General features: G+C 43.7%; 1 protein-coding gene across 2 annotated transcripts; it reads right to left on the bottom strand.

Moving 5' to 3' along the window:
* Positions 1-194: 194 nt before the first annotated feature.
* Positions 195-25,096, bottom strand: LOC125720802 (RNA-binding protein with multiple splicing-like). 2 transcript variants are annotated; one of them, XR_007385575.1, is made up of 9 exons: positions 24,629-25,096; positions 16,756-16,833; positions 15,976-16,014; positions 13,771-13,833; positions 10,283-10,433; positions 6,310-6,437; positions 5,009-5,078; positions 2,563-2,656; positions 195-1,812 (listed from the first exon to the last, which is right to left on the bottom strand). XR_007385575.1 is itself a non-coding variant. In XM_048996685.1 (8 exons), the coding sequence occupies exons 1-7, from the start codon at positions 24,689-24,691 to the stop codon at positions 5,016-5,018; spliced, it is 585 nt and encodes a 194-aa protein (XP_048852642.1). In that variant the 5' UTR covers positions 24,692-25,096; the 3' UTR covers positions 195-2,656; positions 5,009-5,015. The 2 variants fall into 2 exon arrangements, 1 of the variants encoding a protein (XP_048852642.1); XM_048996685.1 differs by having other exon boundaries at positions 195-2,656.
* Positions 25,097-26,662: the final 1,566 nt, after the last annotated feature.

Genomic DNA, 26,662 nt, shown 5'->3' with positions numbered 1-26,662 from the left:
CATCTGTGATTACACTGGAGTGATTTGAAGCATTTGAGTTGAAGCAGCTTCCCTCTGGGGTAGTTTTCAATCGAATCTGTCAGAATATGTCCATCCCCAGCCATGGAAGGCCAAGCCTGATTGCCAGAAGAGACCCTCTTCCCTCAAGGGGAAAAAAACAAACTCGAGGCCAAAGGACACCAGTAACCACGATGACCCTTTATAAGCTACTGCAACTGGCATCTTTATTTGTCATTTTGGTTTAGATAAAAGAAAAAAAAATCCCATGTTATACAGGCCCAATCATGACCTCTCTAATATGACTGCTTGGAGTAGCTGGAAACTGTTTACTGCTTAAAAAAATCTGGACATACACATGACAAACGATTGTCTCTTAATTTACAGGACACAGTTCTATCCATCCATCCACCTTTCAGTCACAGCCCCAAAGAGCCAAACAAATTAGGACTCAGTTCTAACAGCTTCATGTACAGATTTCCTGACTTGATCATTTTAGCTGTAGTAAAAGGTTTTAAGTTGGCAGATCTAATTCATACGCAGTTTATAATAGCTTTCTTATTCTGGCAAAGTTGTTTGATGGCACTCCACAAAACGTATGTGCTGCGCCGTCCTCGAGTCCGTGTGAGAAGTCAGAGCAGCTCCACGGAGTTGTTTTGGCAGCTGATCTGAGTCGTTATTTATTATGGAACAAATAAAATGAACATTTGCTTGGGAGTTCAAGTCTAAAAATACAGGGAAGTTATTTTAAGGTCTGCGCACACCGATGTGTGAGGTACGGTGACTTCAGAGAGACAGGAAAGGCACGCCTCATGAAGGAACTGAATATTTTGCCCCCCGTGATGCTAAAACAATGATTTCCACTAAAGCGCTATCTGGCTGAGTAGAGACTGCACGACTTTTGTCTGTTGATGCCCGTTTGACCAGAAGGGCCGCACCAAGCCACATGCTCACCGGGGCCGGCCAAGACCTCCACAGGCACAGACCGCCTCAACCAAACACCTGCAGATAAGACGGTTAATTCCGGCATCCATAAACCTGTCAGCCAAAAGGAGGTCCACCATGCCGATGACTTGATGTTTCCAAATCAGGTTACTCTTCGGGGCGGGGGGCAGTTGTTTAAAAATGGCTTGTGAGTTGAGACAGAGGTTGTGGACCCAGTCCTGTCTGGTCCAGTCCTCGATCTTCCAGTAACACAGTGGAAAGTCCTATTACGTTAAACGGTACAGGTGGTGTACCATCTCTCACACGTGTTCCCGATGTCGTCGCGGTGCGTTCTTCTGGAAATGTACCTCTTGCCGTTTGCTTGCTGGCTTCCCAGGCGATCCCCGGCATTTCCTTGAACGCCCTGGGTGGTCATTTCCAGGATTCCGGTACGGGAACTGCAGCCAAGCGTGCCTGAATTACGCTGGATCAGGATGCCCGTGAGTCTCGTGTGTGCGAGCCGATCCCTTTTTCAACTGACGTCAACGTGACTCACTCAGTAGCTGCACTCCCGTCGTAGGAAACATTTAAATATGGGGTCGATTACAACACGACGAAAATCTCAATTTCATACAAAAATACCTTTTGCTTTTGTTTTTCTCTTCAAAATGTCCTAAAATGTACAGCATCGTTTTGGCAAAGTTATGCTTCGAGTGATATTTTAATAGTAGTTCTAAAAACAACAACAACAGTTATAATAACAATAGTAATCTTTCAGCGTGTAACTGTATAAAAGGGGCAGGGGTACAGGCATTCTCAGGGGGAGGGGGGGTGGGGGAGATGTGTGATAGAGGTCTTGAAGGTCCTGAACTCCAGAGAGGGACCCGTTGCCTGCAAGAACCATGCAGAGAGGTTACCATGGAAACCGCACCTGGGCCCCGTTGCAGCTAATCGACACGCCGGGGGCACGAGGTAACAGGTTCTGCGGCTGCACGCTTCGAGTCGGCTGGTGGCTTCCTGCCTTTGCCTCTTGCCATGACTCAGCGAAGGCATGAAAAAACCCACTTTATGAGGTCAAATGTGGCACGAGTACATCCTTCCTGGGATCGGCAACTTGTTTATCACATCAGAATGATTTTAAAAATTCAGAATCTTGCGTCTGGATATATAACTCAGTTATGAGTATTGTATGGTGGACAGAAATAACTATAATATAGAGTATCACTACAAGGTCTGAGTCAACCGGGAATTTGAGCCAACTGTGCTAACCTATTGAAGTATTAAACTATTCAGTTAACAAAGGACTTTAAACCATCTTCCAAACCTGTGCCCTTAATTATAGACAGTAAAGACCCATCTCATGTATTTGCATAAATGTTCATAAAATGACAGATTATCTTCATCTGTACTGACACTGGCAAAGAACTGACCGTATACCTTTTTGTACTTGGCTTGCTCTTAGTTTTCAGTTTATTTTTTAACTTAATTTTTTAGTTTGTTTTTGAATTCGGCTTTCGATGCTGACGCATGCGTGACTCACATCCATGGTTGACTCAGATCCAGTAGCGACAGACTAATCAGACTAAAAATCGTAGCTTTCTACCGGAAACAAAAAACAAAATGGCAAACGTGCAAACTTACCAACAGTATTGTCAACTGGGTCAGATATCCTCCCAGTTTGACTTCGGATCAACACCATCAAGACCAGCTGCTGCCACCATCACACATCAGGACCCTAGAGAGTGGCCGTGGGGTGACAAACTCAGGAGCTGGCTGCACCCCCCCTCCCCTGCTCCCCCCCCCAGGGTCTGCCCAACGGCTACCGACGTGTCCGATTTCACAACATCAGTGGTTATCGACAGCGGTGAGGGACTTCGGTTGAGCCCAGAGAGCCTCTCAGGGAGGGGCAAGCCAGAGCATGCTGGGTAAGCTTCTCCTGTTCAATATTCACCCCCCACGAGAGATTCCCTCGCTGCCAGGACATTAGATTTCATCCCAACTGACAGTGAGCAGCTCTATGATCAGAAACGGTGGTTACTTTGGAGATGAATTCACTCCAGCAGCAGGTACTAATATATATAGTAAATAATATTACTATAATCAGTCATAGCGGGTTAGGGTTAATTATATGTATAATGTACCAACATTATACACATAATTTTAATAAATTAATTTTACATTTAATATAACTAAGATTCTTAAATCTCATCTCTAACCATTTTGATGACCTGTCGTCTCCTCCAGGATAAATTCGACCTCTTTTTGAGATATAAAGCCAAATGTTCATTCATACCCTCAACAGAATGTTCCTTTAATGAAGGACGAGGTATGACAAATGTAGACGTGCGTCATAACTGTGAGGTCATGCCTTCCATTCTCAATTCTAAATTTTGAAAGGGACGTGGGATCGTGGGAGATTCAGCGTGTGGGAAGTCATTCCTGCAGGTCCCTCGGCTTATATCACTTGGTCATAAAAGCAGCCCAAGACTCGAGGTGAAAAACAGCTACTGGAAAACAATGCTTTGAGGCTATTAAGTTTCAGCACATGCTGCTCAGTAGAGTTTTGTAGGTAAATGAGAACAGCTAAAATTGTTTACTAAAAACAAATTTCCCGACATTAACCGCAAAACATCCAGTTACATGAATTACAAAAAATGATGAATCTGTACTTTCCTTTTAACAGTTTTAGTAAAACTGATATGCTGAGAAAATAAATAATTCCTCCGTTAGTTGCAATAAGCTAGGTAGCATATGAATCTTTTCGGCAATGCACATCTGCCTGCCTGCCGGGATGCAAACGACAGTTGCTATAACTGCAATTCACACCCTGTAATGGAGTCACGCCTCGCGGGCACCTGATGTGTCACCGAAGCCAGCCACAACCCCCCAGCCGAATATTCCCTCATCTCGTTAACGGGTATCTCCAAGTTTTAGCTAGCTGACGACAAAAGCTCATGGCAGCCGTCATCGACACTGTATATCTGTCGGTGCTAGGAAAGTCTACTTCTGTTGACTAAGTTAGCTAGCTGAGGCTTATGGGCTTTAAAGCGCAATGATTGATAGCGAAAAAGAATGAATGCCAATAATGATGGTCTGCAAAGGCGAGCCTGTTTGCACCATGTTCACTGCCGACTTGTCACCCTCGTTTGCTGTGACTTAACCGAAGACTGTGGCAGACCTAAAGAATTGGTCCAACCATGTGGTAATGTGCTGTTATCTCCCTGGAGAGATGCATGAAAAACAGCTTTGATCGTGAGATGGTAGCGCAGCGGGGAAGGGTACGGATGACCACAGGAAAGACCCCCGCATTCTTGAAAGAAATGTGATTATTTGCGTAAGTCTCCACGGCTTTCTGCTCTAATCCAAAAACGGCTTCCTTGCGGCCCCCGCGGGACTTCAATTCTGGTGAAAAGGAGACCCATTTGTTGTTAACCCTTAATGTCCGTTTCCTTGACTCCTTCCCTAATGAGAATGGCCTGTCCCAGGGCTACAGAGGAACTCCTAACAATTTGGCTAATCTTCCCCATCTGGGACGCTCATCATGGAATCCCCGTCCCGCCAAACCTCGAAGCTACGACTCTCGGAGAGCCACAGACCTTACCACTAAAGCTCTGATCAGAGAGAAGAGATACTCTGTCATACAGATTAGGCGGAGTCCGGGCAAAGAACAAGCAACGGTAGCTAAAATGCAAACACCATGCAAGGGCCGCGTCAAGCTGAATTGCTGATGAGGGTTAACATATATGCCTAAAAAATCTAATTCAGATTCTCGTTATCCACTCTAATAGATATCTAGCAGTCTATATCAGAAATATAACGAAATAATAAAGAACTAGCTTGAGAAACCAGGTTTGTAATTAGGAAACCATTAGCAAGAAGCTAATGGCGTACGATCACACTATATTTATCATTGCTTGTTGTGTTAGAAGCCAGTTCAGTGTTGTTTTACGAACCACACTAACACTACGTAAAAAAACAAGAAAACGTAAGGGGTGTTTTAGAAAGTGTTGGCTTGTTAAGGGCGCAGAATTGACAAGCGGAGTGTTTATTTTGTGCGAAGCAGAGCGGTCTGGCACCGAACACTCACCCCAATTTCAGCAGAACTGCCTCGATTTCCATCCCTGGGGGGCGGCATCAGCGGGAGGGATCCAGCGAATCTACACGAGCGCGGAGAGACATAAACAGAAGGCCGGGGTGGGGGCTCAGCCACTGAGTCACCTGGCTGAGGACCAGTGATCCCTGTGGTCCCACCCCCCCCAGCTGTGTCTGGGAAGAGGGGTGCCCAGCAAGCCAAAACACCTCTTGAAACCACCCCCACAGTCAAACAACAGGCCTGCCCACCCCCCCTCCGCACTGCACATGCAAACAAAAGGACATTCAGTCACCTGTGTCGATCCACACACTGTTTATTCAATGGTGGAATAACAAAAATCATGCTTCCATTTAAAGGTGAAATCATTGTTGCCGTTTTATCAAGTTTGCCACCGATTCCCCTTTGGAAATGTCACATTAAATTAACTTAAGAGCATAACTGTATGCGATGCGGTGCTTTAGCCCAGAATCCTCGGCGTGCGTGGCTTAGCGTTAAAATCAACCAGAAGCACCTGAACTAACAGTGACTAAAGGTGAAACGGCCCCGTAGTAGCAAACGCGGTGGGTCTGGCAGTGGGCTGCTCTGGGGCTACCGGCTAAACGTACGTAGTACCAGCCGTAGTACCAGCCGTAGTACCAGCCGTGATGCATGGACCAGGAAAAAATGAGAATTTGCCAGCACAGATGGGGCCCAGTGCTGTGATATGGAGTGGGCCACAGGATTCCCTGAAGGGCGGGGTTTTGACTGTAAACGTTCAAAAAAATCTGCCCTATTTGGTCCATTTATAACAAAAAAAGTTACATAAAAAAAATCTGATTTGGTTGGCAGTCGCCCAGCCTTGGGGGTGAACTAAGTTTTTGATTGGGTGGGTCTGGCTGCCCCAGTCTCTCCCCCTTCGGGGAGACGGGCCTGGTGAAGAAGGTTTCGCCTGACCTTAGCAGGATGCTGAACGAGGAGCTTCACACACTCCTGGGACTTACAGAGAAGAACATGGCTTCAGTCCATGAACGTTTGTCTCAAAGAAAGCCGAGTTTTCTATGAAGTGTCTCATGGAAAGGGGAGGCAGATTTTAACATGTAAAAAAAAAGGTTGCTTGTTGTGAAGATGACCAAGTTTACAACAAGCTACTGTAAAAACCTAAATAAAAGGGGGCTCTTGGTGCTAGTCACATGACATCCCAGAGGTGGCGCGGTGGAGCTGTGCGCGTGACTGGGAAGGAGGTGGCAGCAGGGCATGGCGGAGAGGACCTGTTGGGGGGCCGGTGAGCGTTCGGCAGGACGTGGGGGGGGGATTACCTGAGCGTGCAGAGAAGAGGGGTAGGTGAAAGCGGGAGGAAGGGCAGGTGACAGCTCCCCGGGGTACAGGGGGTACGGGGTCCACACGTCAGGGCTGCCGGGGTAAAGCGCAGGGACCGTGAGTTCGTCTGAAAAACAGAATAAGAGGATGCAGGACCCAGGGAGAGTGTCAGCTTTCAGCTCGCCTGGGGACAATCAGGCCGGCACTAAAGAGGCCTGAATGGAAAGAGACCGTCCTCATGGGAATGCTGTGTGGCTCAGTGAGTTAGCATGTTGGGCCGTAAATCAGAAGGTGACTGGTTCGAATCCCAGGTTGGCGAAGTGATTTCACCCTAGGGCCCTTAACCGAGGGCCTTTACGCACAATTACTATCCGACCCTGTTTATCTCAGCTGTACGTCGCTTTGCATAAAAGTGCCAAATAAGAAATGTAGAAATCTTGGTGAACAGAGTAGACGGGCATAAAGCAGCCAGAGAGGCTCTGAAGTCTTTGAGCAACCAGTGAAGAAATTAATTATCAGGACAATCGTCTCCATCAGGGCTCCGTCACGGCACGCTGACGGACGGCCAGCCATCCCAGGGCTCGTTCGCATGAAACGCGTAGCCGACGTCTCCAAGCACCGCCCGGCCGTTTAATTAGGAATCCGCACATTTCCCAATTATCGACTCCCGTTACAGCTCAGCGGAAAAGCATGATCTGAGAGCTGGGGGGGCCGACTGAGACCTCCGGGGAGAGGGGCACGCTAGAGCGAGCCGAGACGTGAGACCCCCAGTGCCCTCTGGCTGCCTTTCGTCACGTCCCCTTCTCGGCGCTTTTCATCGACAACTCGACATCATCGAAAAAACCTTCGGAACAGCAGCAGATGGACGCATCTCGACACCAGATGCGAAGGGGACGAGCCCCATAGCATGGCTCCTATCTCATGCTAACTTCCAGCCTGGGATCTCCATTTCCTGCCCTGGTACACCATTCTGGTTGGGGTTACCGCCTACAGTCCAATCACGGCCACACCAAAGATGAATCGAATACCAGCGGTAGCCAAATGCATGTGCCCATATGGCCCACTTCACCAGGCCTGTAACACATCACCAAAACGTAGTACCCATAAAGGAACAAGATAACATGCTACCAGCATCGGAATTATGAATTATCCTTATCGGTGGCAAGCATTTCATTACGCTTGAAGAGCCGCGCTATCAGAAAATTGCCGTTCCTCTACGCGAAACTGCCATGATGTCATCATGGGTAAGGCCAATTGCTTACTTACATCCTTCTGGAGAAGGTCCTTAGCTTGGTGAGGGGCTCCTGCCAGAAGTTCATTACGTAGCGCACAAGTACACAGCTATGTGCTTCCACCGCAGAATATCCTGTACCTATCTGTAATCAGCCTTACACTGTTTACTCGACACTTACTATAATATTTATCTGCAAGGTAGACATGGCACATTGCGGGGTTCGTCTCATAAACATACTGAAATAAATACTCGATTTACTCTACATTTTAGGAAACAGAGTCAATGTATGTTTTTCAGAGCGCAGAGAAACATTGAGAAAACAGCCCAGCAAATATGGTCGCTTCTCACACGGGGGCGTTCTCAGAAAATAAACATTCCACTCTTACAACGTTCATGTCTATTTCATGAACTAAAAGTGCCAAAACTGTTAATCAGGATACCACAGTTAATTGTGATATTGTTAAGCTGGGTTTACAATCACTAACAATCGGTATTAGGAACAAAAATACATTTAAAACTGATTTTTGCATTGAAGTTGGGATGCTTGTGAAAAGAAAAGAGAAAATGTAATGAAATCTGAGCCTCAGTTCGCAGGAAAATCATGAATAATATGAATAATATACAAGCACATGAACGTGACTCTTGCCCCCTGATGTCACACCGGCAGCTCAGTCAGCTGGAAGAGAATTTCCTGGGAAAAAGTGCATCTATATTTAAAAAACCAAGTTGTTTGTTTGTCTACTCTGAGCAATAAAAGATTTTGGTCCAAAATAACATTTTACTTAAGGGGGCACAAATACCGTTGTTACTCAGTTACTACTCAAGAACAAATCATGAACTAATATAGGTCCTGCATAAAGTACATTATTGATTAATAACGAACAAACATGGGATCAGTACTAACACTTATAGTTACAGGTTAATTAAAACATTAAGTAAGAGTGTACTACTGCATAATTTGCGCCCTCAATTAAAATGCCACCCAAACAGACACTTGATAAAACCAGCTGTACAATCAATTTGTAATTTATTGCTTTTGTTTTTCTGTAGTCAACGTTGATTTCATGTCAGTACAAAAACCACTAAAACTAATGTTAAAAAACTACCAGGGTTGCTAAAAATGAAAGCTTATTTTTGACCGTTAAATGTTTGAAAGGTTTGAGGAAGTTGTTAAAACCATGTCTCATACAGGTGGTCCCCAGGTTAAAAACGACATCCGGTTCCCTAAGCCTGTCTTAATGCGAATTCGTAGATCAGTCAGAACAATAACACAATACATAATAATAACAATAATAATACAATTACAATAAAAGTACATATGGTACTGTACTGAACAGCTGGAGCCGATTGTCACAAAGCAGTGTTAGCGTTAGTTATGACTATCGTATTTCATCAGAATCTTTAATATAGTGTGGTCCATTCGTTAGCAGTAGGTTGGGTGTTCTTAGCCTGGGCGCTGCCTGTATTTAATTTCACTATTTTATGTTTAATAATAACTTCATCTGTTTTTACATGCCTTGGCTACAGTACGCTGTTGGATAAAGCAATCCCAAGTAAAGGCCTTACCCACCAACTATGGCAGTGCTCCATAAATAGAAGAATACATGTAATCTTCCTTTATCAAATATCAAAGGCTCAAATGTATGATAATGAAAGAAAGAGCCTAATCAGGGACATTTAATACCCTGCCGAAAAAAAGGATTAATCCTGGCTTGAACAGGCTGAAATCAACATCGGTGTAAAATCAGATGTATAATACCGTTTACCCTTTTATTCACTCTTTGCTAGCCAAGCTAAAGCAATTCTCTCAACCCCGAAATGACAACATTTCTTTTTGGTTTAGGTAAGTAAATATCTGCTACAAAAAAATAAAATAAATCACAGGTAACACTTTACTAGAGGGCGTACACAAATGTAGTAGTACACTCTTACTTAAAGCATTAATTATCCAGAAGCTATGTGTTATTTACATCAATGTTTGCTCATCATGCATCCTGTACTTGAGTAGTAGCTGAGTAACAAAGTGTTGCCAAATTATCAAACTACCCCACTGCAGAATATCCACAGGAAGGTATGATTTTGCCATATCCTAAGATATCCCCATATTGAAAAACAAATTAGAACTTCAAGCAGTTTTCATGTTTTATAACATTGACGATATGCTACATATTTGCCAGATTAAGATGTAAACCATGTGGATCCTCTAGAAATGATCTATGTCCTTTCTATGCTCGTGGGAGTCTTACTTGCACAAAAATATTCTGAGGGCAGGATAAAAAAAGTGGTTCAGAGAGAGAACCAATTAGATTGTAGAGGAGGTGGGTCCAAGCAACTAGAGGAGGCCGGACCAACCAATCAGATTTCTCGGTCCTGCCTCTTCCAGTTGCTTGGACCCACCTCCTCTACAATCCAATTGGTTCTCTCCTTGAACCAGTAATTTTTCATGTTGCCCTCAGAACATTTTTGTGTACGTAGAACTAACACAAGCCTTTTTTTAAAATCTTTTCAGGCGTATTTTCTAAATTGATGTTAATGTGGGCTGAGAAATTTCAGAAAGAATTTTTCAGTTATTCAGCTATTTAACAAGCATCCCATTCGCATCAAATTTAATTCACTTTTATCAAACACCTGCACGCTTCAGTCTTTTCAGGATCCAACACTTCACCCCACCCCACCCCCCGATGAGATGGTGACCCCACCAGCAGAGGAGGTGCCGGTACCTTGACGCCAGTACTCACAGGGGTCTCTGCTGATGAACGGGGGCCCGGCACTCTGCTGGGACAGGGGAGGGTTGGGCGTGCCCACCAACTTGTTCTTGGCCATTTTGGTGTTGGCCTTAGCAAACTCCAGCCTCAAGGTCTGGGGGATTTCTGGGTCGAACCGGACACCCTGCAGGCAAGAGGGATAGATGAAGGCAGCAGCAGTGAGCCGTATGACTCTACCCTTCTTTGATAACCATTCGCGGTCAGGGTGACCTTATCTCCAGAGTGCATGGGATTAGGTGGATCATTCCCGGCACGCTGTCACTAGGGGCAACTTAGTGCCTGGTTCACATGAACGGCATTTCTCAAGATTGCGAGAATAACCCGGAAAAAAACCCAACAGATCACAAACCCAACACGCTAAATTTACGCAAAGACTTTAATCCATATCTTAGGGCCAACAGGCCACAATGCATCCTGCTATAACACACCGGTGGATGTTAAACCATAACTCCACAAACCCTAACCCCAGAAATGTACAAATAATAAACGAGATTTGAGCACAGGGGTATATTCTTGTGCATACAGCAGAAAGGATAACGCATAACACAGACAAAAGTAAATATAATGCAATACAAAGTGCAAAGACATTATACATAGTACAAATAAGTAAACGCAGCGCAGACAAATTACAAAGTGCACAGTACGTAAATAGAAACGTGAAAAACAGATTATGGAATATTACGAAAAATAAACAAACGCTACTGTATTTTCCGGGCAAAATTTCCTTTCCTTAATTAATCACATGATATAAGCCTTTGCTTACGACACTTCAGGCCGATATAAGTTATTTATTTGCCATTAAAAGCCTGGGAAAGCAAATGCATTGAGAGCAGCCGGGGTTTAGTGAAACAGCTGCAGCTCTTCTCTTGGTTTATATTATCTGTCGACGGCTGGCCAGGGCTGTTTTCCTAAGATCTCCGCGGTTCCTCCTTGTGCTTCTTCATGAGTGATCGGCTGCTGGAATGCGACCTCCCAATTTATTTACATTTTGACATGCTTGTCTGGAGTGGACACATCCTACCACTTGTTTGAAAACATGCAAATGCAACAGAATCCCTAAACATTCGTCATGTTTACTCAAGATACCCCTTTTTAATTTTAACAGGAAATGTATCCCTGTCAACACAGCTTGGAGAGTATTTCCCCAACTCCCTCTTTAGGTCTAAGAGACCCCCACACGCCCAGAGTGATTTAAGAGCAAAGTGTAGGCACTGAGCAACAAAAAAAATTTAAATACTTCTATCTAAAAAGTCAACCAACTTGTATACATGTTCATAATATAAATATCTGTGTACAGATTCAAAGACGAAGTATGTCGACTGTATGAGTTTTGTACAAAACATCCTCTGTGTCACAGGAGTTGTATACAAAGATGCTATAAAAATGTTATTCTTTACCAAACTCTATCGCTCTTTTGATCAAGCCCAGTGAATAACAACTTGCCCTACTTCCCTTGTCAAAAATCGTAGCTGGGAAAGTGGATCTGGAGGGAAGCACAAAAGTTGTGGGGGGAAGTTAAGAGTTTTGAAAAGGCGATTGCCGTCACCCGATTGTCGTACATGAATAGGAATTCATGTTAAACCCATCTGAACATTATCACTCCAGAACCTGAGAGATTTCGTGAAGCGGGAAACGGCAGAAGGGGGGTGTGGAGCTTTGCTTTGGGGGGAGGGGGGGGGGGGGGGATTAGGTCTCAACGTCTTGCAGCTCTTCAGATCAAGCAATCCCTGAGCATTTCCTCCCTGCACTTGGGTGTAATATGACACTCATGCCCTCAAACAACACTGATGTACCGCTGGAGGTCACTGGGAGGTCATCCCAAAAGGGCCGACTGACCCCTAAACAAGGAGCGGGACTGGGAATCTCAACCGGGGACTGAACTTCAGAGCTCACTTTGATCACATCGAGACGACACCAAACGTTTTTGGGGCTCGGTCCATGAATCCTTGGGCAGATCTAAGGGTGCGGAGCTGCACTGGTGAACTTCTTCTCACCCGGAGTGCTAAAACTCGCAGGGACCTCTGACCACCCCTGAAAGGCTGTGTTTGTCTGGAATTACGTGCTTTAGAACATCCTAAAACGCCCATTCAGCCCGAAAGCATCTATGGCGATGAACCTCAAACAGATATTAGTTGGGAAAAATTTTGTAGTAGACCAGCCGGTTCAATAATCAGGACAATCAACGTTCAACATTTTGAGCGACTTCTTGAGGTGATTTGATGCTCAATCCGAAATGCTAGGTTTAGCTCTACAGATTTGTCCCCACAATTTACTTTTCTACTAAATGGTTTCAAACCCCTCCTGGGGGGAGACGGTGCCAAAGAGTGCCCGCAAATAAACACAAACCACAGTTTAGGTAAGCGTATCATTTTTGTAATGTTTCGTATCCAAAATGTCATCCCAGGCATAGGTAATAATCTGTCTGGAACCCTCCCTGGGGAGACGCGGTTGGTGCCAGTTACGTGCAGTGGAAATGCCGATTAGCATCTTAGAACCAACTCCTCGGAAAGAATGCTTTTCAAATCCATGCTAAATAAATGCAGGATCTGTCGCCTTTAGTGAAGGACAACAGCGGCATTTATAAAGATAACTCAAATGCACTGGATTTACTCTGTGCAAACACTACATGAGGGATGAACGTGGAAAATAAACAGCTACTCGTCTTAAAGGCAGTTACTATCAATGTCCTACAATAAGCCTTAAATGTTCGTTTTTTTGAGCTAGGATATTTGATATGCTAAAAATAAGTGCTTAAAAATAGCATCTAACGCTGCACAGTTAAACGAAGCCATTTCTCACCTTATGTGGAATTATGTAGTTTTAAAAAACAAAAACAAGAAACGTCTGTCAATAGGTCTAAGGGAGAGTCACTTTCTGGCGGTTAACCTTCTTAAATTAGCAGAATTCTCAAACGTAGATTAATCAGCATTGCAGGTTATTACAAGTTGCATTGCATTAGACAGGGGCTGTCCATCAACAAGCACGCCTTTTGTGTAAGACATTAATATATTCAAACGCGATTAGGGGATGTGGGTACGTCTCTGGCGGGCTACACCAGTGCCTTGAGCGCCCCGTTCCTGCCCGGGCCTGTGCTGGCCATACCACAACGCTAAGCGAAGCGCTTCAGTGATGCGGGGGGCTGACGAGCTAACAGCCGGCCCAGGTGACGGCAAATAGAAACTCTTTCTGTCTCCCCAGTACGGGGTGACAATGGCGTCTCACAAACACAGCAAAACTAAATTCCGCCTGTGACGTGGTTGTTTAAATTCCTGCTGGGCACTTTTTAAAATCATATTTTTCCATTTTCCGGTCTTAGTGATGTCGCGTCAGCTGACATGAGCCCCCTGCATGTTCAGTGACGTCCTTTGCAGCCAGACAAACACCGTTACCCCCCCCCCCAAGCTGTAGGAGCCGAGAACACCAGCAGGGTTCATGACGGCGATGGAGGAGAGCGGACTCACGTTCAGAGCATTCTTCGCCGCCTCAGCCTCGGATCGGCTGTCAAAGCTGACGAATCCAACAGGCTAGAGAGAGGGAGGGAGAGAACAAAATTAAAGTAGTGGGGGTTCGAATCCCAAATCCCCTCAGGGTGTGCGGAGTTTGCACGTTCTCCTCATGTCATGCCAGTTTCCTGTGGGTATTCTGGTTCTCAAAGAACCATAGTTACACTAATTTACATCTCCCAATTGCCTGTGGCGTGGACCCAGGTGTACCCCAGCCTTGCATCCTATGCATTCTGGGATAGGTTCCAGACCCCTTGTCACCCTGACTGGAACAAGCAGTTAGAAGATGGTTGGATTAAAGATGTCTGCTGTGTGTATTGGGTTTCATTTTATTTTTAACTACTGCGAGGAGTCACTGATTCCTTTGTTCAGAAACATAAAACAGTGACAAGGAATGGGGTTTGATAACATGGGGAAAAAACCCTGAAACATTTGAAAATATAAAATTGTGAGAAAACTGAGCAAAAAAAGATCCACGTCAAAGAAAATGTGAGGCAATGACGGTTGTGCAATGTTAGGGCAGACAGTGACTCTCGTCCATTTTGTGTGTGGGCACTGACTGATAGGGTGTAGATATGAGCGACCAGAAAATTACTGGAGACGCCCCCCTTGCTGTGAGTAGTTCCCAGGGGCGAGCAGAGTAGGCTGGGATACAGCCCCCCGCAGAAGGGAGGCATTTGTGGCACGAAAGCAATTTCAGAATAAAAACAAATGATTTACATGAGGAGACAGTTAGCTGGCCGGAAATGATCAGGAAGTGCTGAAGGAAAAATCCCTGGAATTCATAAAGGTGACCATACAACCGAAACACGGCTAAAAATCCTTTCTAAAATCGAACGCCGTTTTATTAGTGCAATGCCGGATTTTTATAACTCCGAATTATGGCAGCCAGAACGCATCTAGTTTCCATCTGCGTAACTTAACTTCTGCGTTTCGTGTATTATGGTATCTCTTCTGGAAAGCTATCCGAGGGACGCGGCCCAAATCTGTGTAGGGGAGAGGCGCCCACGAGAACCGCCTCCTCTTCGGAGCTAATCTCATTACCCCTGGATGACCCTGGTGCGCTGTCGAAGGGAGGATTTCACTGCCGAATTCCCTCCGAGAGGCAGTGTTAATTAGGAGACCTAACGTGACTCTCACAGCAAAGGCGGCGGCAGCTGGAATGTTTGGTACACAGATCCAGTCAGGAGAGTAACGTTCATCACAAAACTAAGCAGGAAAATATATTAAATATTACATATACGGGGACTGGCTGACCCTAAACTCGCTATATAAAAGCATCTGTGAAATAAATGTAAATATCACATTTATGATTCATAAATTTACATGTATTTGTTTCCTCCCGATATATATATATATTTTTTAAGTAACATAAAAAATCCCTACGGATGGATTCCTGACGGCTCAGACTGCAGCCCCCTTCCAAGTCCGGCATAACTTGGAGGAATACTGAGGTGTAGCCCCCACGGGGCAGGTCTGTGTAGTTCATTCACCCGGTCATCTCCTGACCTTCATGGTTACACGTGTCACACTCAAGGGGGACACAGCAGCCGGTGGGGGGGGGGGGGGGGGGCTCTGGGCGTCAGTACACTAAAGGCCAAGGAAATGCCAAGTCCCTCCATGATAAGTATGTTGTGGAGTCGTCTTGTCTAATTACTGCTGGGTTTCGCCATCTTTGTGACAAAAGGACTTTCGCAAAGGCTACTTTAACTGTTACTTACAAAACGTTGCGATCTAGTCCAGCACAGAAATTGTGCAACAAACATTTTCTTTTACAAAACAAGTCACTTTAACGCATGAAGGTAGGAAATTGTTAGAATTACGCAGCTTGTGCCCCCGTTTTCCTGAACAATCCGGTTCGGTGGTGTAGACTCATCTAACCTTCTCATTAGTGTCACTGACATATCAGGTCTGTCAGCGGGTTCGTCTGTCGTCTATTTTTGGTCAGTTTCTTGCCGACCTGTTAAATCCTACCTATCATTTCTTTTCCTCAAATTACAAGAATTGATTAACTACAGTCCTGTCCGGTTATCGATTGTTTAAGCGTCTCGGGATCGCACAGATTAATTTGTTTGCTGTGTGACTTGCTCTTAGCTATAGGTCCTCTGCGTGCTCTTTTGACATTGTGGTCAGGACAGACAGCATACATGGCATTGTGCTTACCTGCTTAGAAGTGAGTTTGATCAGGGAACCTTCATATCCCTGGAGGAGATTCAGCAGTAAACACAGAGTTCAGTGACAGAATTCAGCGACTGATAGCAACGCTTATCTAAATAAAATGGAGCAAATCTGTCAGTTCTGATTTTCACAAGTCCCACCGCCTTCTTTAAACTGAAAACATTTATTTTTCATTTATAAGGGATAATAATAGAAAACTGTTGTTAAGTGTCCAGGAAGCAGCTGAAGGTTCTAAATGAGGCATGAATATACATTAGATCATCTTATGCCAGAAGCAATACTGTTCCTGTTAGACTGACACCAATCACCATTTCACTAGCAATGTTACATTTACTTGTACAGCCATCTAGTACTAATGAAAGACACTTATAACAAACACATGGCTGTACTAACCGAATATGCATTTAAAAAAAACTGTACTTCACTTTTAAAACATACAAATTTTTATCTTGATGTAGTTCTGCAACTCATTCAGCTGCAGCACTGAATCTTTTAATTGCTTCCGGGGGTGAATAGTTCAGGTCCAGGAAGTAGAAATCCAGTCCGAGATTTTGTTTCAACCAACGATCTGAGTTCTCTGCAACTGTGAGCAGTTGAGTATAAAGTGTCAGAGGCACAGAGAACTCAAGTGATTGGTCGAAGCAAAATCTCGGTCAGGACTTTCACTTTTCGGGCCTGACGTATCCACCTCTGATCGCTTCAATGTGACTTTTCAAAATCACAAGACGACGATGTATGGATGAGTCCTGCGGAGGGAGGATCTACCTTAAACGGTCGGAAGAGGAGATAAAGCTCTCGAGGTTTGATGTCAAGTGGCAAGCCGCTGACAAACAGCGTTTTGACCTAGGAGGAGAAAACAAAAAGAGTGATTTGAAACATGGGATGGATAAACCAAACAGGTTCCTATGGAAACACCATCAGCTACTACCTTACAGCTCAGTAGTACTGAAAGGTATCAGTATGTCAAGGTGGACACTAAAAAAAAAAAACGTTCTGTGCAAAACAGTGTAATCCTGTGGTCGTGACTGAACGGCCAAATCATCGTGCTTTGTTTACATCTCCAAGATCCCTTCTTCATGCGAGGGCCGAGTGATCTCAGAGAGTATTCGGAGAAATATTATTCAGTACCAATGGAATGCTGAAGTAACTGATACTGTTAACTACCCCAGAACAATGAACCTTTCTATGGCGAAAGGTTCCCTGTTAGGGCCTCGGCTCACCTCCGTATCGGCATCTACATCCAAATACAGCGCGTCAGCAGTGCTGAGGAAGTCAGCCACAAAGGTAATCCATTCCAGACAGAGGTGGAACGTTCAGGTGCAGAAAGTGCAAATCCAGAACAAGGTTTTCTTTCAACCGGCCAGTTCAGCACGGAGAGTCACATGCACCGAGTACTCGGCACGTCAGTGATACTTTGACTGGGGGAGACAACAGTACTGCGAGGCCTCGATCTCTGTTAACAGCACTAAAACAAAGGCTGCACATCTATCGCTTACGCAAATCTGTGAGCACTTGGATGGGTTTATCGTTCACAATAAGCATTCATCCATTTCCCATAAACATTTAACCAATTAGGGTTGCGGTGACATCATTTTGCAACTCTGGGAAACAATGTTCCTTCTATGTTCCTCCTCATTCATTCCCTCAAAAAATGAAATAGAAATAAGATCACAGACGCCTCGCCACTTCAGATGTGCTTTATTATTCACCAGACAGAGTAGTACTAGAGATATGGCCATCTGGAGATGTGGCCATCTGGAGATGTGGCCATCGTCACACCTGAGTATTTTATGGCAACTTTTTATTTCAGCTTTTTGAAACTCAACTTGAAACTCAAAGGCAGGAAATGATGAAGAGGCTCTTCACTGTAATTGTACTTTGGTGGCCCCTCCCAATAAACCGTTAACAAACTGCTGCGAGTCAAAAGGCGCCCCCCCCGCCCCCTACATCGCATTTCAATGCACCAGCATAATAGTTCACAGAGGTTTGCTAATCATCAATAAGCGCATCTTAACAAAGAGATACAGACGGGATCACATCACCCGAATCTTAAACATCCTAGTGACGCTGATTTTCTGGTAAGTGTTGAGAGTTCATTCCATACCACCGATACAAAGTCAGGTATAAGGAAAATCCACCATGAACAGACTTGAATAAAAGGCGCGTTTATATACTGGAGCTTTTATTGTATCTGTGAGATATGCAGGGTGTGCGCTCACAGATACTTACTGCACATCACAGAGCATTATTTATCTAGCTATACTAGGCTTCTCGACTATTCAGTCAGCAACTGTTCACGGCGAGACTGAATGGGTTATGAATACTCTCATGGACACAATTACGAGTGTTGAAATAAGAAGATCGTCGTCAAAGATGAAGCGTCCTCCCACTCATACTCAGAATGAGCTTTGGTACTTAGACCCTGTTAATCGGCTACACGATGATCTACGTCTCTGCTACATGAACTCCGACTCCGCGCCTCCTCAAGCACCAAGGGAAGGCTGGGGGGGGGGGGGGGAAGAGGGGACCCTTGGATGTTATTTGTCTTGGGATAAAGAGGGTAAATTCCAGACACAGAAGAACACACGTAAACGGTCAGAAATGAACACAGAAAATGCACCCTGTAAAGACCGTTGTGACTTCCAGTGTCGAGTTTTTGTGCAGCTAATACGCTGAACCTAACATCTGATGGAAAGAATTTGTATAATGAATAAATTACGTTTCAGTGGCATGATGCAGAAACAGAACGGCAATGTAAACATTATAAACCAAAAGCTACGGAAAGAAAATAAAGCGAAAGACCAAAGTAAAGACTATTAACATTGCAAAAATATGTCGTCACATAAAAATGAGAATAAATGACACATTTTTCTCCTTCTGGTTACCTGCTTCTATAAGCTTCTATTAATCATTTACCATTTATGGCCCCTGTTATGGCCTCAGTCTCCGAGGAGGCGGTACTAAACAGGCACCTCGTGAGTCAGCCGAAAGTTTCAAGACCCACAGCACGGTTACCTGGCAACGGTCCGCAAACTATAAGCACTGCGAGTTAAGAGTTCTGAAATCCTATTAAGGGAAAACTTTGCAGTACTCCTGCCACGGGCTGTTTCAATCAGCCGCATATGAACGCATATGGCCATCGCCAGTGACTGCAGGTGTCGTCTCAGTGATGCGTGATCTCACACACTCGCGGAAAGCGGGAGACCTCGAGTGTGTCTCGAACCCAGAGGACTCAAAGCAATGGTGGCTAGTGTTACAGAACTGTAGGTCTGCTGTACTTTCCAACGCAGCAGTGCGAGGTAAAAATGGGGATATTTGCAGACTTGGGAGGGGGCTTCATCTGTGCGACTTCAGTGTAGGGGCTATGAGTGTGGCAGGAATAGGGGCAAAGCATGGGCAATCAAACGAAGACCTCGAGTATCTTGGGACCTACCACAAAATTTGCAGGAATCCGAACAGACCACAACAAGCAGATCCACCACTCGAAAACACCCAAACCATGACACCGATATCGATCACTACAATCCGTACTAAGAGAAACCTAGTGAAATTTGACACTGTCATAAGCTGTTTCTCAGGGCAACTACACAAATCGCCTTCACAAGACAATGCATGCTTTGTACTTTTTAACAACCGTTTTCATCGAAAAAGTATTTTCGCCTCACCACCCATAGAATTCCGTAATTACTGTTTATCTTTGAAGAGAATGACTCTTCAGTGCTGGTCAACCCATTAGGCGACTCAAGCGGCTACCTAGGGCACCATCTTCTGGGGTGGGGGGTGGGGGGTGCTGACATAGCATGCTATGTCCCTAGGGTGCCACATGAAATTTGATTGGCACAAGGCTCTTTGCTTTCTCTTGTTCCCATGGATTCACACAAACAATCAACAGCACAGGTACTCCGTGTCCAATATCATTAAGGAGGGAAAGTTCCTACTTTTAGTGTGTATGGCCTTTCTTGTAACTTCCAATACAAAATTAAGAATTGAATGTGGATGGATGTCATGTGTTTTTGGTGATTTGGTTTGGTGAGTGACAAATGAGGTCAGCTATCAGTGCGAGGTTATGGAATGTTATGTTTAGAGAGGTACGTGATAAATTCTTTGGGATCGGTTTTCTGGACAGGATGTTAGAAAAAAACGTTAATATTTGTTTCTCAGTTTAAGTCCTTGGATGATTAATGGGAACCCAGCTGTCGATTTTAATAGCGGATAAAGCTCAAATCGTGCAAGAAGGCAAATGATCGCACATGCATTTTGATTTCATGTTAGTGCACCATTACAAAGCTTTCAGAACCTCAACAATGTCTTAGGGGTGATTATTAATTTAAATTTGTCATACTTGTTGGTGAAGTCTGTGACACATCAAGCTCCTGAATCTCTTGGAAAAATAACACAGTGGAAGTTTCCCGGTAAAACACACATGGAGCATGACAGCGCTCAATAAACATAGTGTAACCAGCTCCAAAGAATCACAGAACAAGCAGCTGCATTACAGCACACCCGTCAACATAAGCAAAATCTCTGCTTCTGGTCGTCTCCGCGTCACTGAGAAGCTGCTGAAGGAGGTCCAGGTGTCCTGAGTCATGGCTCAGGCCACATGCCTTGTTTGCTGGAGGGAAGGAGAATTAACGAGTGGCTGAAGACTCCTCTGGCATGACTCGTCACGGCCTGCAGAGTACGGGCCGGGGACTGCACAGGACCATACCGAACTACATCAGACCTCTGTCAGGCTTACTACATAGTGTTTAGATTGTCCTGCCCATAAATGGGCAGCTTTTTGGGTTTGGGGGTGGGGTCAGCGTTCGCAGACGCACGATAAGAGTGGTCTCCCAGTGAAAATGGGCGAGAGACAAACTACAGCGAGAAAACGGAGTTCATAACCGCAAAAGGTCTCACGAGAGCGGCAGCCGGTGTCAGCAATGCGACGTGGACTGCAGGAAACGTCGGGACCGCTCCCCCCGCAGACTTCACCACTCCCCTTTCATGTATATCATCACATTTTCTGTTGAGGAACGACAAAGCTAAACAGAACTGATAGCAAAGCCCTTGGAGCAAACCTCTTTGGTGCCAGAAGGTGTAACGCTGATCAGTACGGCAGCCATTTTTTCAGCCTGTAGCATAGCTCTCATCCCACCGGTCAATAATTAACACCTAACCCCCCCTCCGTTCAATGTTCCGGGTGTTTTCTTAATCACATGGTTTTGTTGCCTGAAAACACTCCTTGTCTTATGGCTGACAACCGGCCAAGATAAGATGACATTTCCCCAACGGTTTTATAAATAATCCCGGCCATGTTGTGGAGGGGGGGGGGGGGGGTGGGGGCGCAGATCATGACAACGACTCTGTTTCCTCCACTTCCTGACCATACCACCACTCCAGGAACGTGCAGCAGATATCCAGCAAAAGGGCACACCGCGGCCTGTCAATCCAGAAAGTTATACAGTTTGCAAATTTCATATATTTTTTTTTTAACCGCCATGTAGAGCCACTGTTAAGTACATAATGCAAAATTATCAGTTGTTCAGGGCACTGTACTTATTCTCATTTAGCCTTAACTTAATATTTCAGCCATTTTTGAGATTTGAGAATGTTTCATGATCTATTTCATCACATTCTCAGGAAATGCCTGTTTTTACGCTGCATGTAGGGAGAAATTACGGCAAAAATTTAGCATGTGAATTACACAATGAAGCAATTACACCTGGGTAATGAGCTGGAATATTAACCAAATGCATACGGTCCACTAGGGCTAGAGTTTAACACCAGTGCCCTGCCGTCCAAGATGCTAAGATACCACCGATATTATCGACTCAAAATGAACAGGGCAGAACCTTTTCATTCAGTCCATCCAATGATTTCTAGCACAAAAGCACCCAACACCAGTCATGGTGCTTCAAAGCACACTGCTTCAGTCAGATGCTCATGGAACTCATTTCACACGCAACATTAGGGATGATACCTTTCATTATGCAACTATCAACGTAACATTTCAGTCAGTTAAAATGATTGTATTACCAACAATGTGATAGGCATGATAGGGGGAATGAACCGATCGTCCAAATGATCTGTATTCATGGTGAAAGATTATGTTAAGGTTTAAAGGCTATGTTAAGGTTATGTTAAGTCTGTATTATGTTAAGGTTAAAGTCTGAACACTCTGTCGTTACGCATTTTTGCACTTAGCTCTACCATTGCATACAAGATCAGGGCTACATTTACAATTCAGTTCTAAATGAAGGTGAAAAGCGCGGTATCTTAAAGTCACGTGCAAATACAATTCGTTGAACTGTCTTTTGTGGGCAAATTACGGACTAATAACAGTATGCAAAATAACCAACGGAAAACACACCAAAACTCATTACATATCCATTGTCGTACTTGTATTCCTCCTCATAAGGAGTTTACACTTCAGCTGCAAGTGTGTGTGTGTGTGGGGGGGGGGGGGGTGTTAACAAAGCTGATTATTAGGAGATAGTATTTGTATTTGTAAGAATGTTAAAATGATACAGCTATTGTTAGTGTCATGACACAGCAGCAATTACAAGCAATTTGCACGACTGTAACATTTACTTTTTCGTAAATTACACGTAGCTTCTAATTACTGGGATTTATAGTAATTAAGTCTTGCTAATTTAGGGGCTCGTGGCAACCAGCACAAGACATGGTCCCCCACAGCTTGTCTAAACACAAACGAATATTAATTATTAACGGTAATTCTCCATAAATGTTTTTCAGTGTTCTTAAGCCGAGAGAACCACTTAAAACAACAAGGACGTTTCTATTACTGCAGAGGGAATTTCTGCCTCAACACCCAAGCTAGTAACTTCACTAGTCTTGTTCATGTCTGATCATCCTCAGCTCCTGACTTTTAGTGGCCGGCAGATGTGAACGGTTGACTGGGAGAAGCCAAATGACAGACTGGGTCCACCTGTAAGAAAATCTCCATCTGAGACGAGAATATTTAACATCATATAATGAACCAAAAGTAATTAGACCAACTGTCTGGTTGGCTATAATATTCCCTGAGGCCCTGAATGACTAATTAAAATATTTTATGAAACTTTTATGAAAAAGGATTATGTAGTATGCTGTCCATTATTTACTTTGAAATGAACATAATGCAAGATCCCAAAATTTGTTTGGCTAGACAATAAAAACTACAGTAAGAATACAATTGAAATACTGTTTAAATTAGCCATCAGTGCTTACAGAAATGGGCACTGGAACAAGTAGCCATTTCAGCTCAGCTGTTTCTTCAGCACCAAATAAGTAATTATCGTAAGAGTGCTACTAGCGCCCAATTATTACTTTGTTTTATGAATTTTCTTTTTGAAAACACCAAACCCAAATAAAGCCACCCATCATCTCCTACGCCTCTTTTACGGTGCAAGTTGTCAAACAAAAAAACAACATTAAAACGTAATCAAAGTATTTGACCTCTTTGACATCACGTAGCTATGAGGGATTAGTGAAAAGGCGCATCTCTCATCCCTCCAGATAAACTGGAGCTACGCCTAATTCTGAGCAAATTGCGTAACTCGGAACTGAATAGCCCATATGTATTGAAAAACACCAGACTAATTGCACAGCCGCACAAACGGAATTTCGTGCTAAAAAGGTATGAAAATGGTCTCGTGTTCGGTGCTGAGAAGCAGGTCGACAACTACGCTGAAATTGTTTTTTTTTTTTTTTTTTTTGCAAACTGTATATCTGTATAGGTACAGGTGCGCGCGCACACAAAAAATGTTATACTGGGAGTTAATTTGCGGCTTGTAGTATTTACTTCTCTGGTGAACTGTAGGTTTTAAGGTTAAATTCACATGTTACCCATAACTTGAATCCAAAAAGGACGGACGCGCGCGCGCGCACACACACACACACACACACACACACACACAGGAGACATGCTGTCTAATGCACAGTCACGCGCATACAGCAACCCATAAACTCTCTTTAAAAACACTGGCCCATGCCCTTGCTTTGGGGACGTCATCCCTGAAGATATTCTGTGATATATTGAGGAAGATAAATAACACACAATATCATGCATAAGCAACTTCTCTCTAAATATTTATGTATACACACATATACCCTATAACACATGCATCATACAAATAATATAGGTTGAAGGCGTTTAAATTATAGGAAATAGTTAAACTTTCTTTTTAAAGCTGCTTGAATATCTTATTCGACAAGCGCTGAATTTTCTAGTTATGTGGCTGAAAGCAGACGAGCAGAACCATTGTTTTTTTCCCCTGCATTATCATACAGTGATTTCATGAATCCAAAATTCCAAATTAAATCAATCGGGGAAAAGTCGGTAATTCGAAAGAACGATGATCTAAAGCGAAACGCGTTCCTGATAAGATACAGTCAAAAGAAATGAACACCGGATTATTACACGCTTTGGAAAGATACAAGTAAAGCATGAGTTTTAAAACATCGTAAATCTGCAGATTGAATGAGATTTTTGACTTAATAAGCACACGGAGCGTTTTATGTTTCCAGCCTACAAAGGCACTGACTTTGCATTGAGCATTACTGCACCCACCAACCTTGTTATCTCAATACCGCACTAAGACGTGAAGAAAAATGCAAAATATTCAAAAAGTTAATAAAACAAAACTGCAATTACCTCCTCTTCGTGGCTGGTAAATTCATTAGCGTCGTTCTCCTTTTCGATCGTGTTGCTGTTCATTTTATGATCGATAATGTGTATTTAATCTCTCGGCAACAATTGTTAGAAAAGCTCGGATATAACAGTCGGTAACCCGGTAGACTTGATGGTACCGGAGTGAGATCCAACCACAAAACTATTCTCATAAATTAGTCAGCATTAGTAGATACGACCAATAATGCAATGCAATGCAAACAACAATTAAAAAGGGAAAATGCAGACGGCTGGGCAGGGGGTGGGGGGGGATCTTCATCCAGCTTGACAACTCTTCTGTGCAAGTTATTCCTTGATGGAAAAAGCAAAAGAGATCGCGATAGTCTCCTGTTCCGTATCTGCCCAGTACTCCACTTTCAGAAGTGAAGAAAGAAAACATTATCATCATTCCCCATGAGCTGGGCTTTCCCCCTCCGCGTGAGGGGCTGGGGGGCTGGTCGCAGGCAAAAGGTGGCGCGGACGCGCGGACGCACCCACTGCTTTCCATAAAAAACATCGTTATATAGTGAATTATTGTTTTAGAGTGTGATGAAATGAACTATATGTCGCATTTAGGAACTACAGACACCTGTCTCTGTTTACCTCGTAACTTTTTTCGATCCAGAGGGACAGATGGATGGCTGGAGACGTATAATTGCGATAAGAAACGGCATTTTTCGTATGTTATCTTGACATTCACGGAGGATAAGGAGCGTGAACAGTATAATACTTTCCTGCGGACGTTGTGATATTGTGGAGCTCGGAGTGCACTGAGCCACGGGGATTGTGTGTATGGGAACTAGGGCACCTTCGGTCAGACAGAAATACAGCGCTGAAAGAAATAAACCAACGAAATAAAACGCTTACACATTAACATATAAATAAAACGCTCTATTGTTGCGTTTTTTCCCCCTGGAAATAGATTGGGGTGGTAAGCACACCTTTGCACAATCTTTGATCTTGGTCAGCGCACTTGGGACAAGTTGAAAGAGCAGGGTATGCGTTTGTAAGATGACTGGAGGGATGGCCGCCTGGTATATAAGACGCAAGTGAATATGTGCTGGAAATGCAGAGCGGTAATAAAGAAACTCAGGCTTGCGAGCTGAACGGAGTTTATAAAAGGCTCATTTACATACTTCCTGTAAAACCAATTATATACTATTTTATGGAAGTTTCAGATGTCTTCCAATGAGACAATTTAGTGAATGGTTTTCATTGGAAAAGTACGAGTTTAGTTAAAATAATAGAAGTAAATCTGCCGGATTTATTATTATTATTATTATTATTATTATTATTATTATTATTATTATTAGAGGACATTGCAATCCAATACAATATTCTTAGTTTCGCCGGAGAACAATAAAGTCTTCTTCCCCTCGGGGGAGGCTCGTGGATTTGAATAAAGACACCTATTCATAGTGATACAATATGCCATTCAGCAAACACCCCGTATTGGTTATTATAACAATATATTTAATCAGCAGCTATAATCGCAGAACCTCCGTGTAGCTGTATGTCAGATTCCTACTAAGCTTGATATCAGTTAAATCATCGACTTCAAAGCAATTCATTTCACAATAATGTTTTGAACATTCAAACCGATATCATATTGGCTGTAAAAAGAGCTGGATGGCTTTTAAAACAACGTATATGCATAAAATAAAGAGAAAATGATGCTTCGGAGGTCATTAGGAATGCACCGGCGATTTAAGAAGCATTGTCCTTGGCAGGCTAGTCCTTAAAAAGTCATGCGCGCAAGGATCATTTTTCTTGTTCGTTCAACAAGTGCGTCTAATTAACGGATAAAAATAGCTATACCGAGGAAACCGCTTTTAGATCTATAGGGTTACAGCACTGTACGACAGCCTTACATCGCCAAAGCTATTTACGATGCCAGTAAGTGTGGATTGGCGCAGATTAAAGCATTATTTAACAATAGAATGTACTGAAATATAAACAATACATAAGAAAATAATGACTAAAGTAGCAGTTATTGTTTTCTGCAAAAAGTTACTAGTA

Source organism: Brienomyrus brachyistius, chromosome 25, assembly GCF_023856365.1.
Source record: "Brienomyrus brachyistius isolate T26 chromosome 25, BBRACH_0.4, whole genome shotgun sequence".
NCBI lineage: Eukaryota > Metazoa > Chordata > Actinopteri > Osteoglossiformes > Mormyridae > Brienomyrus > Brienomyrus brachyistius.
Note: the sequence above shows the minus strand (reverse complement) of the source record. Positions and strands in the feature narration are given on the sequence as shown.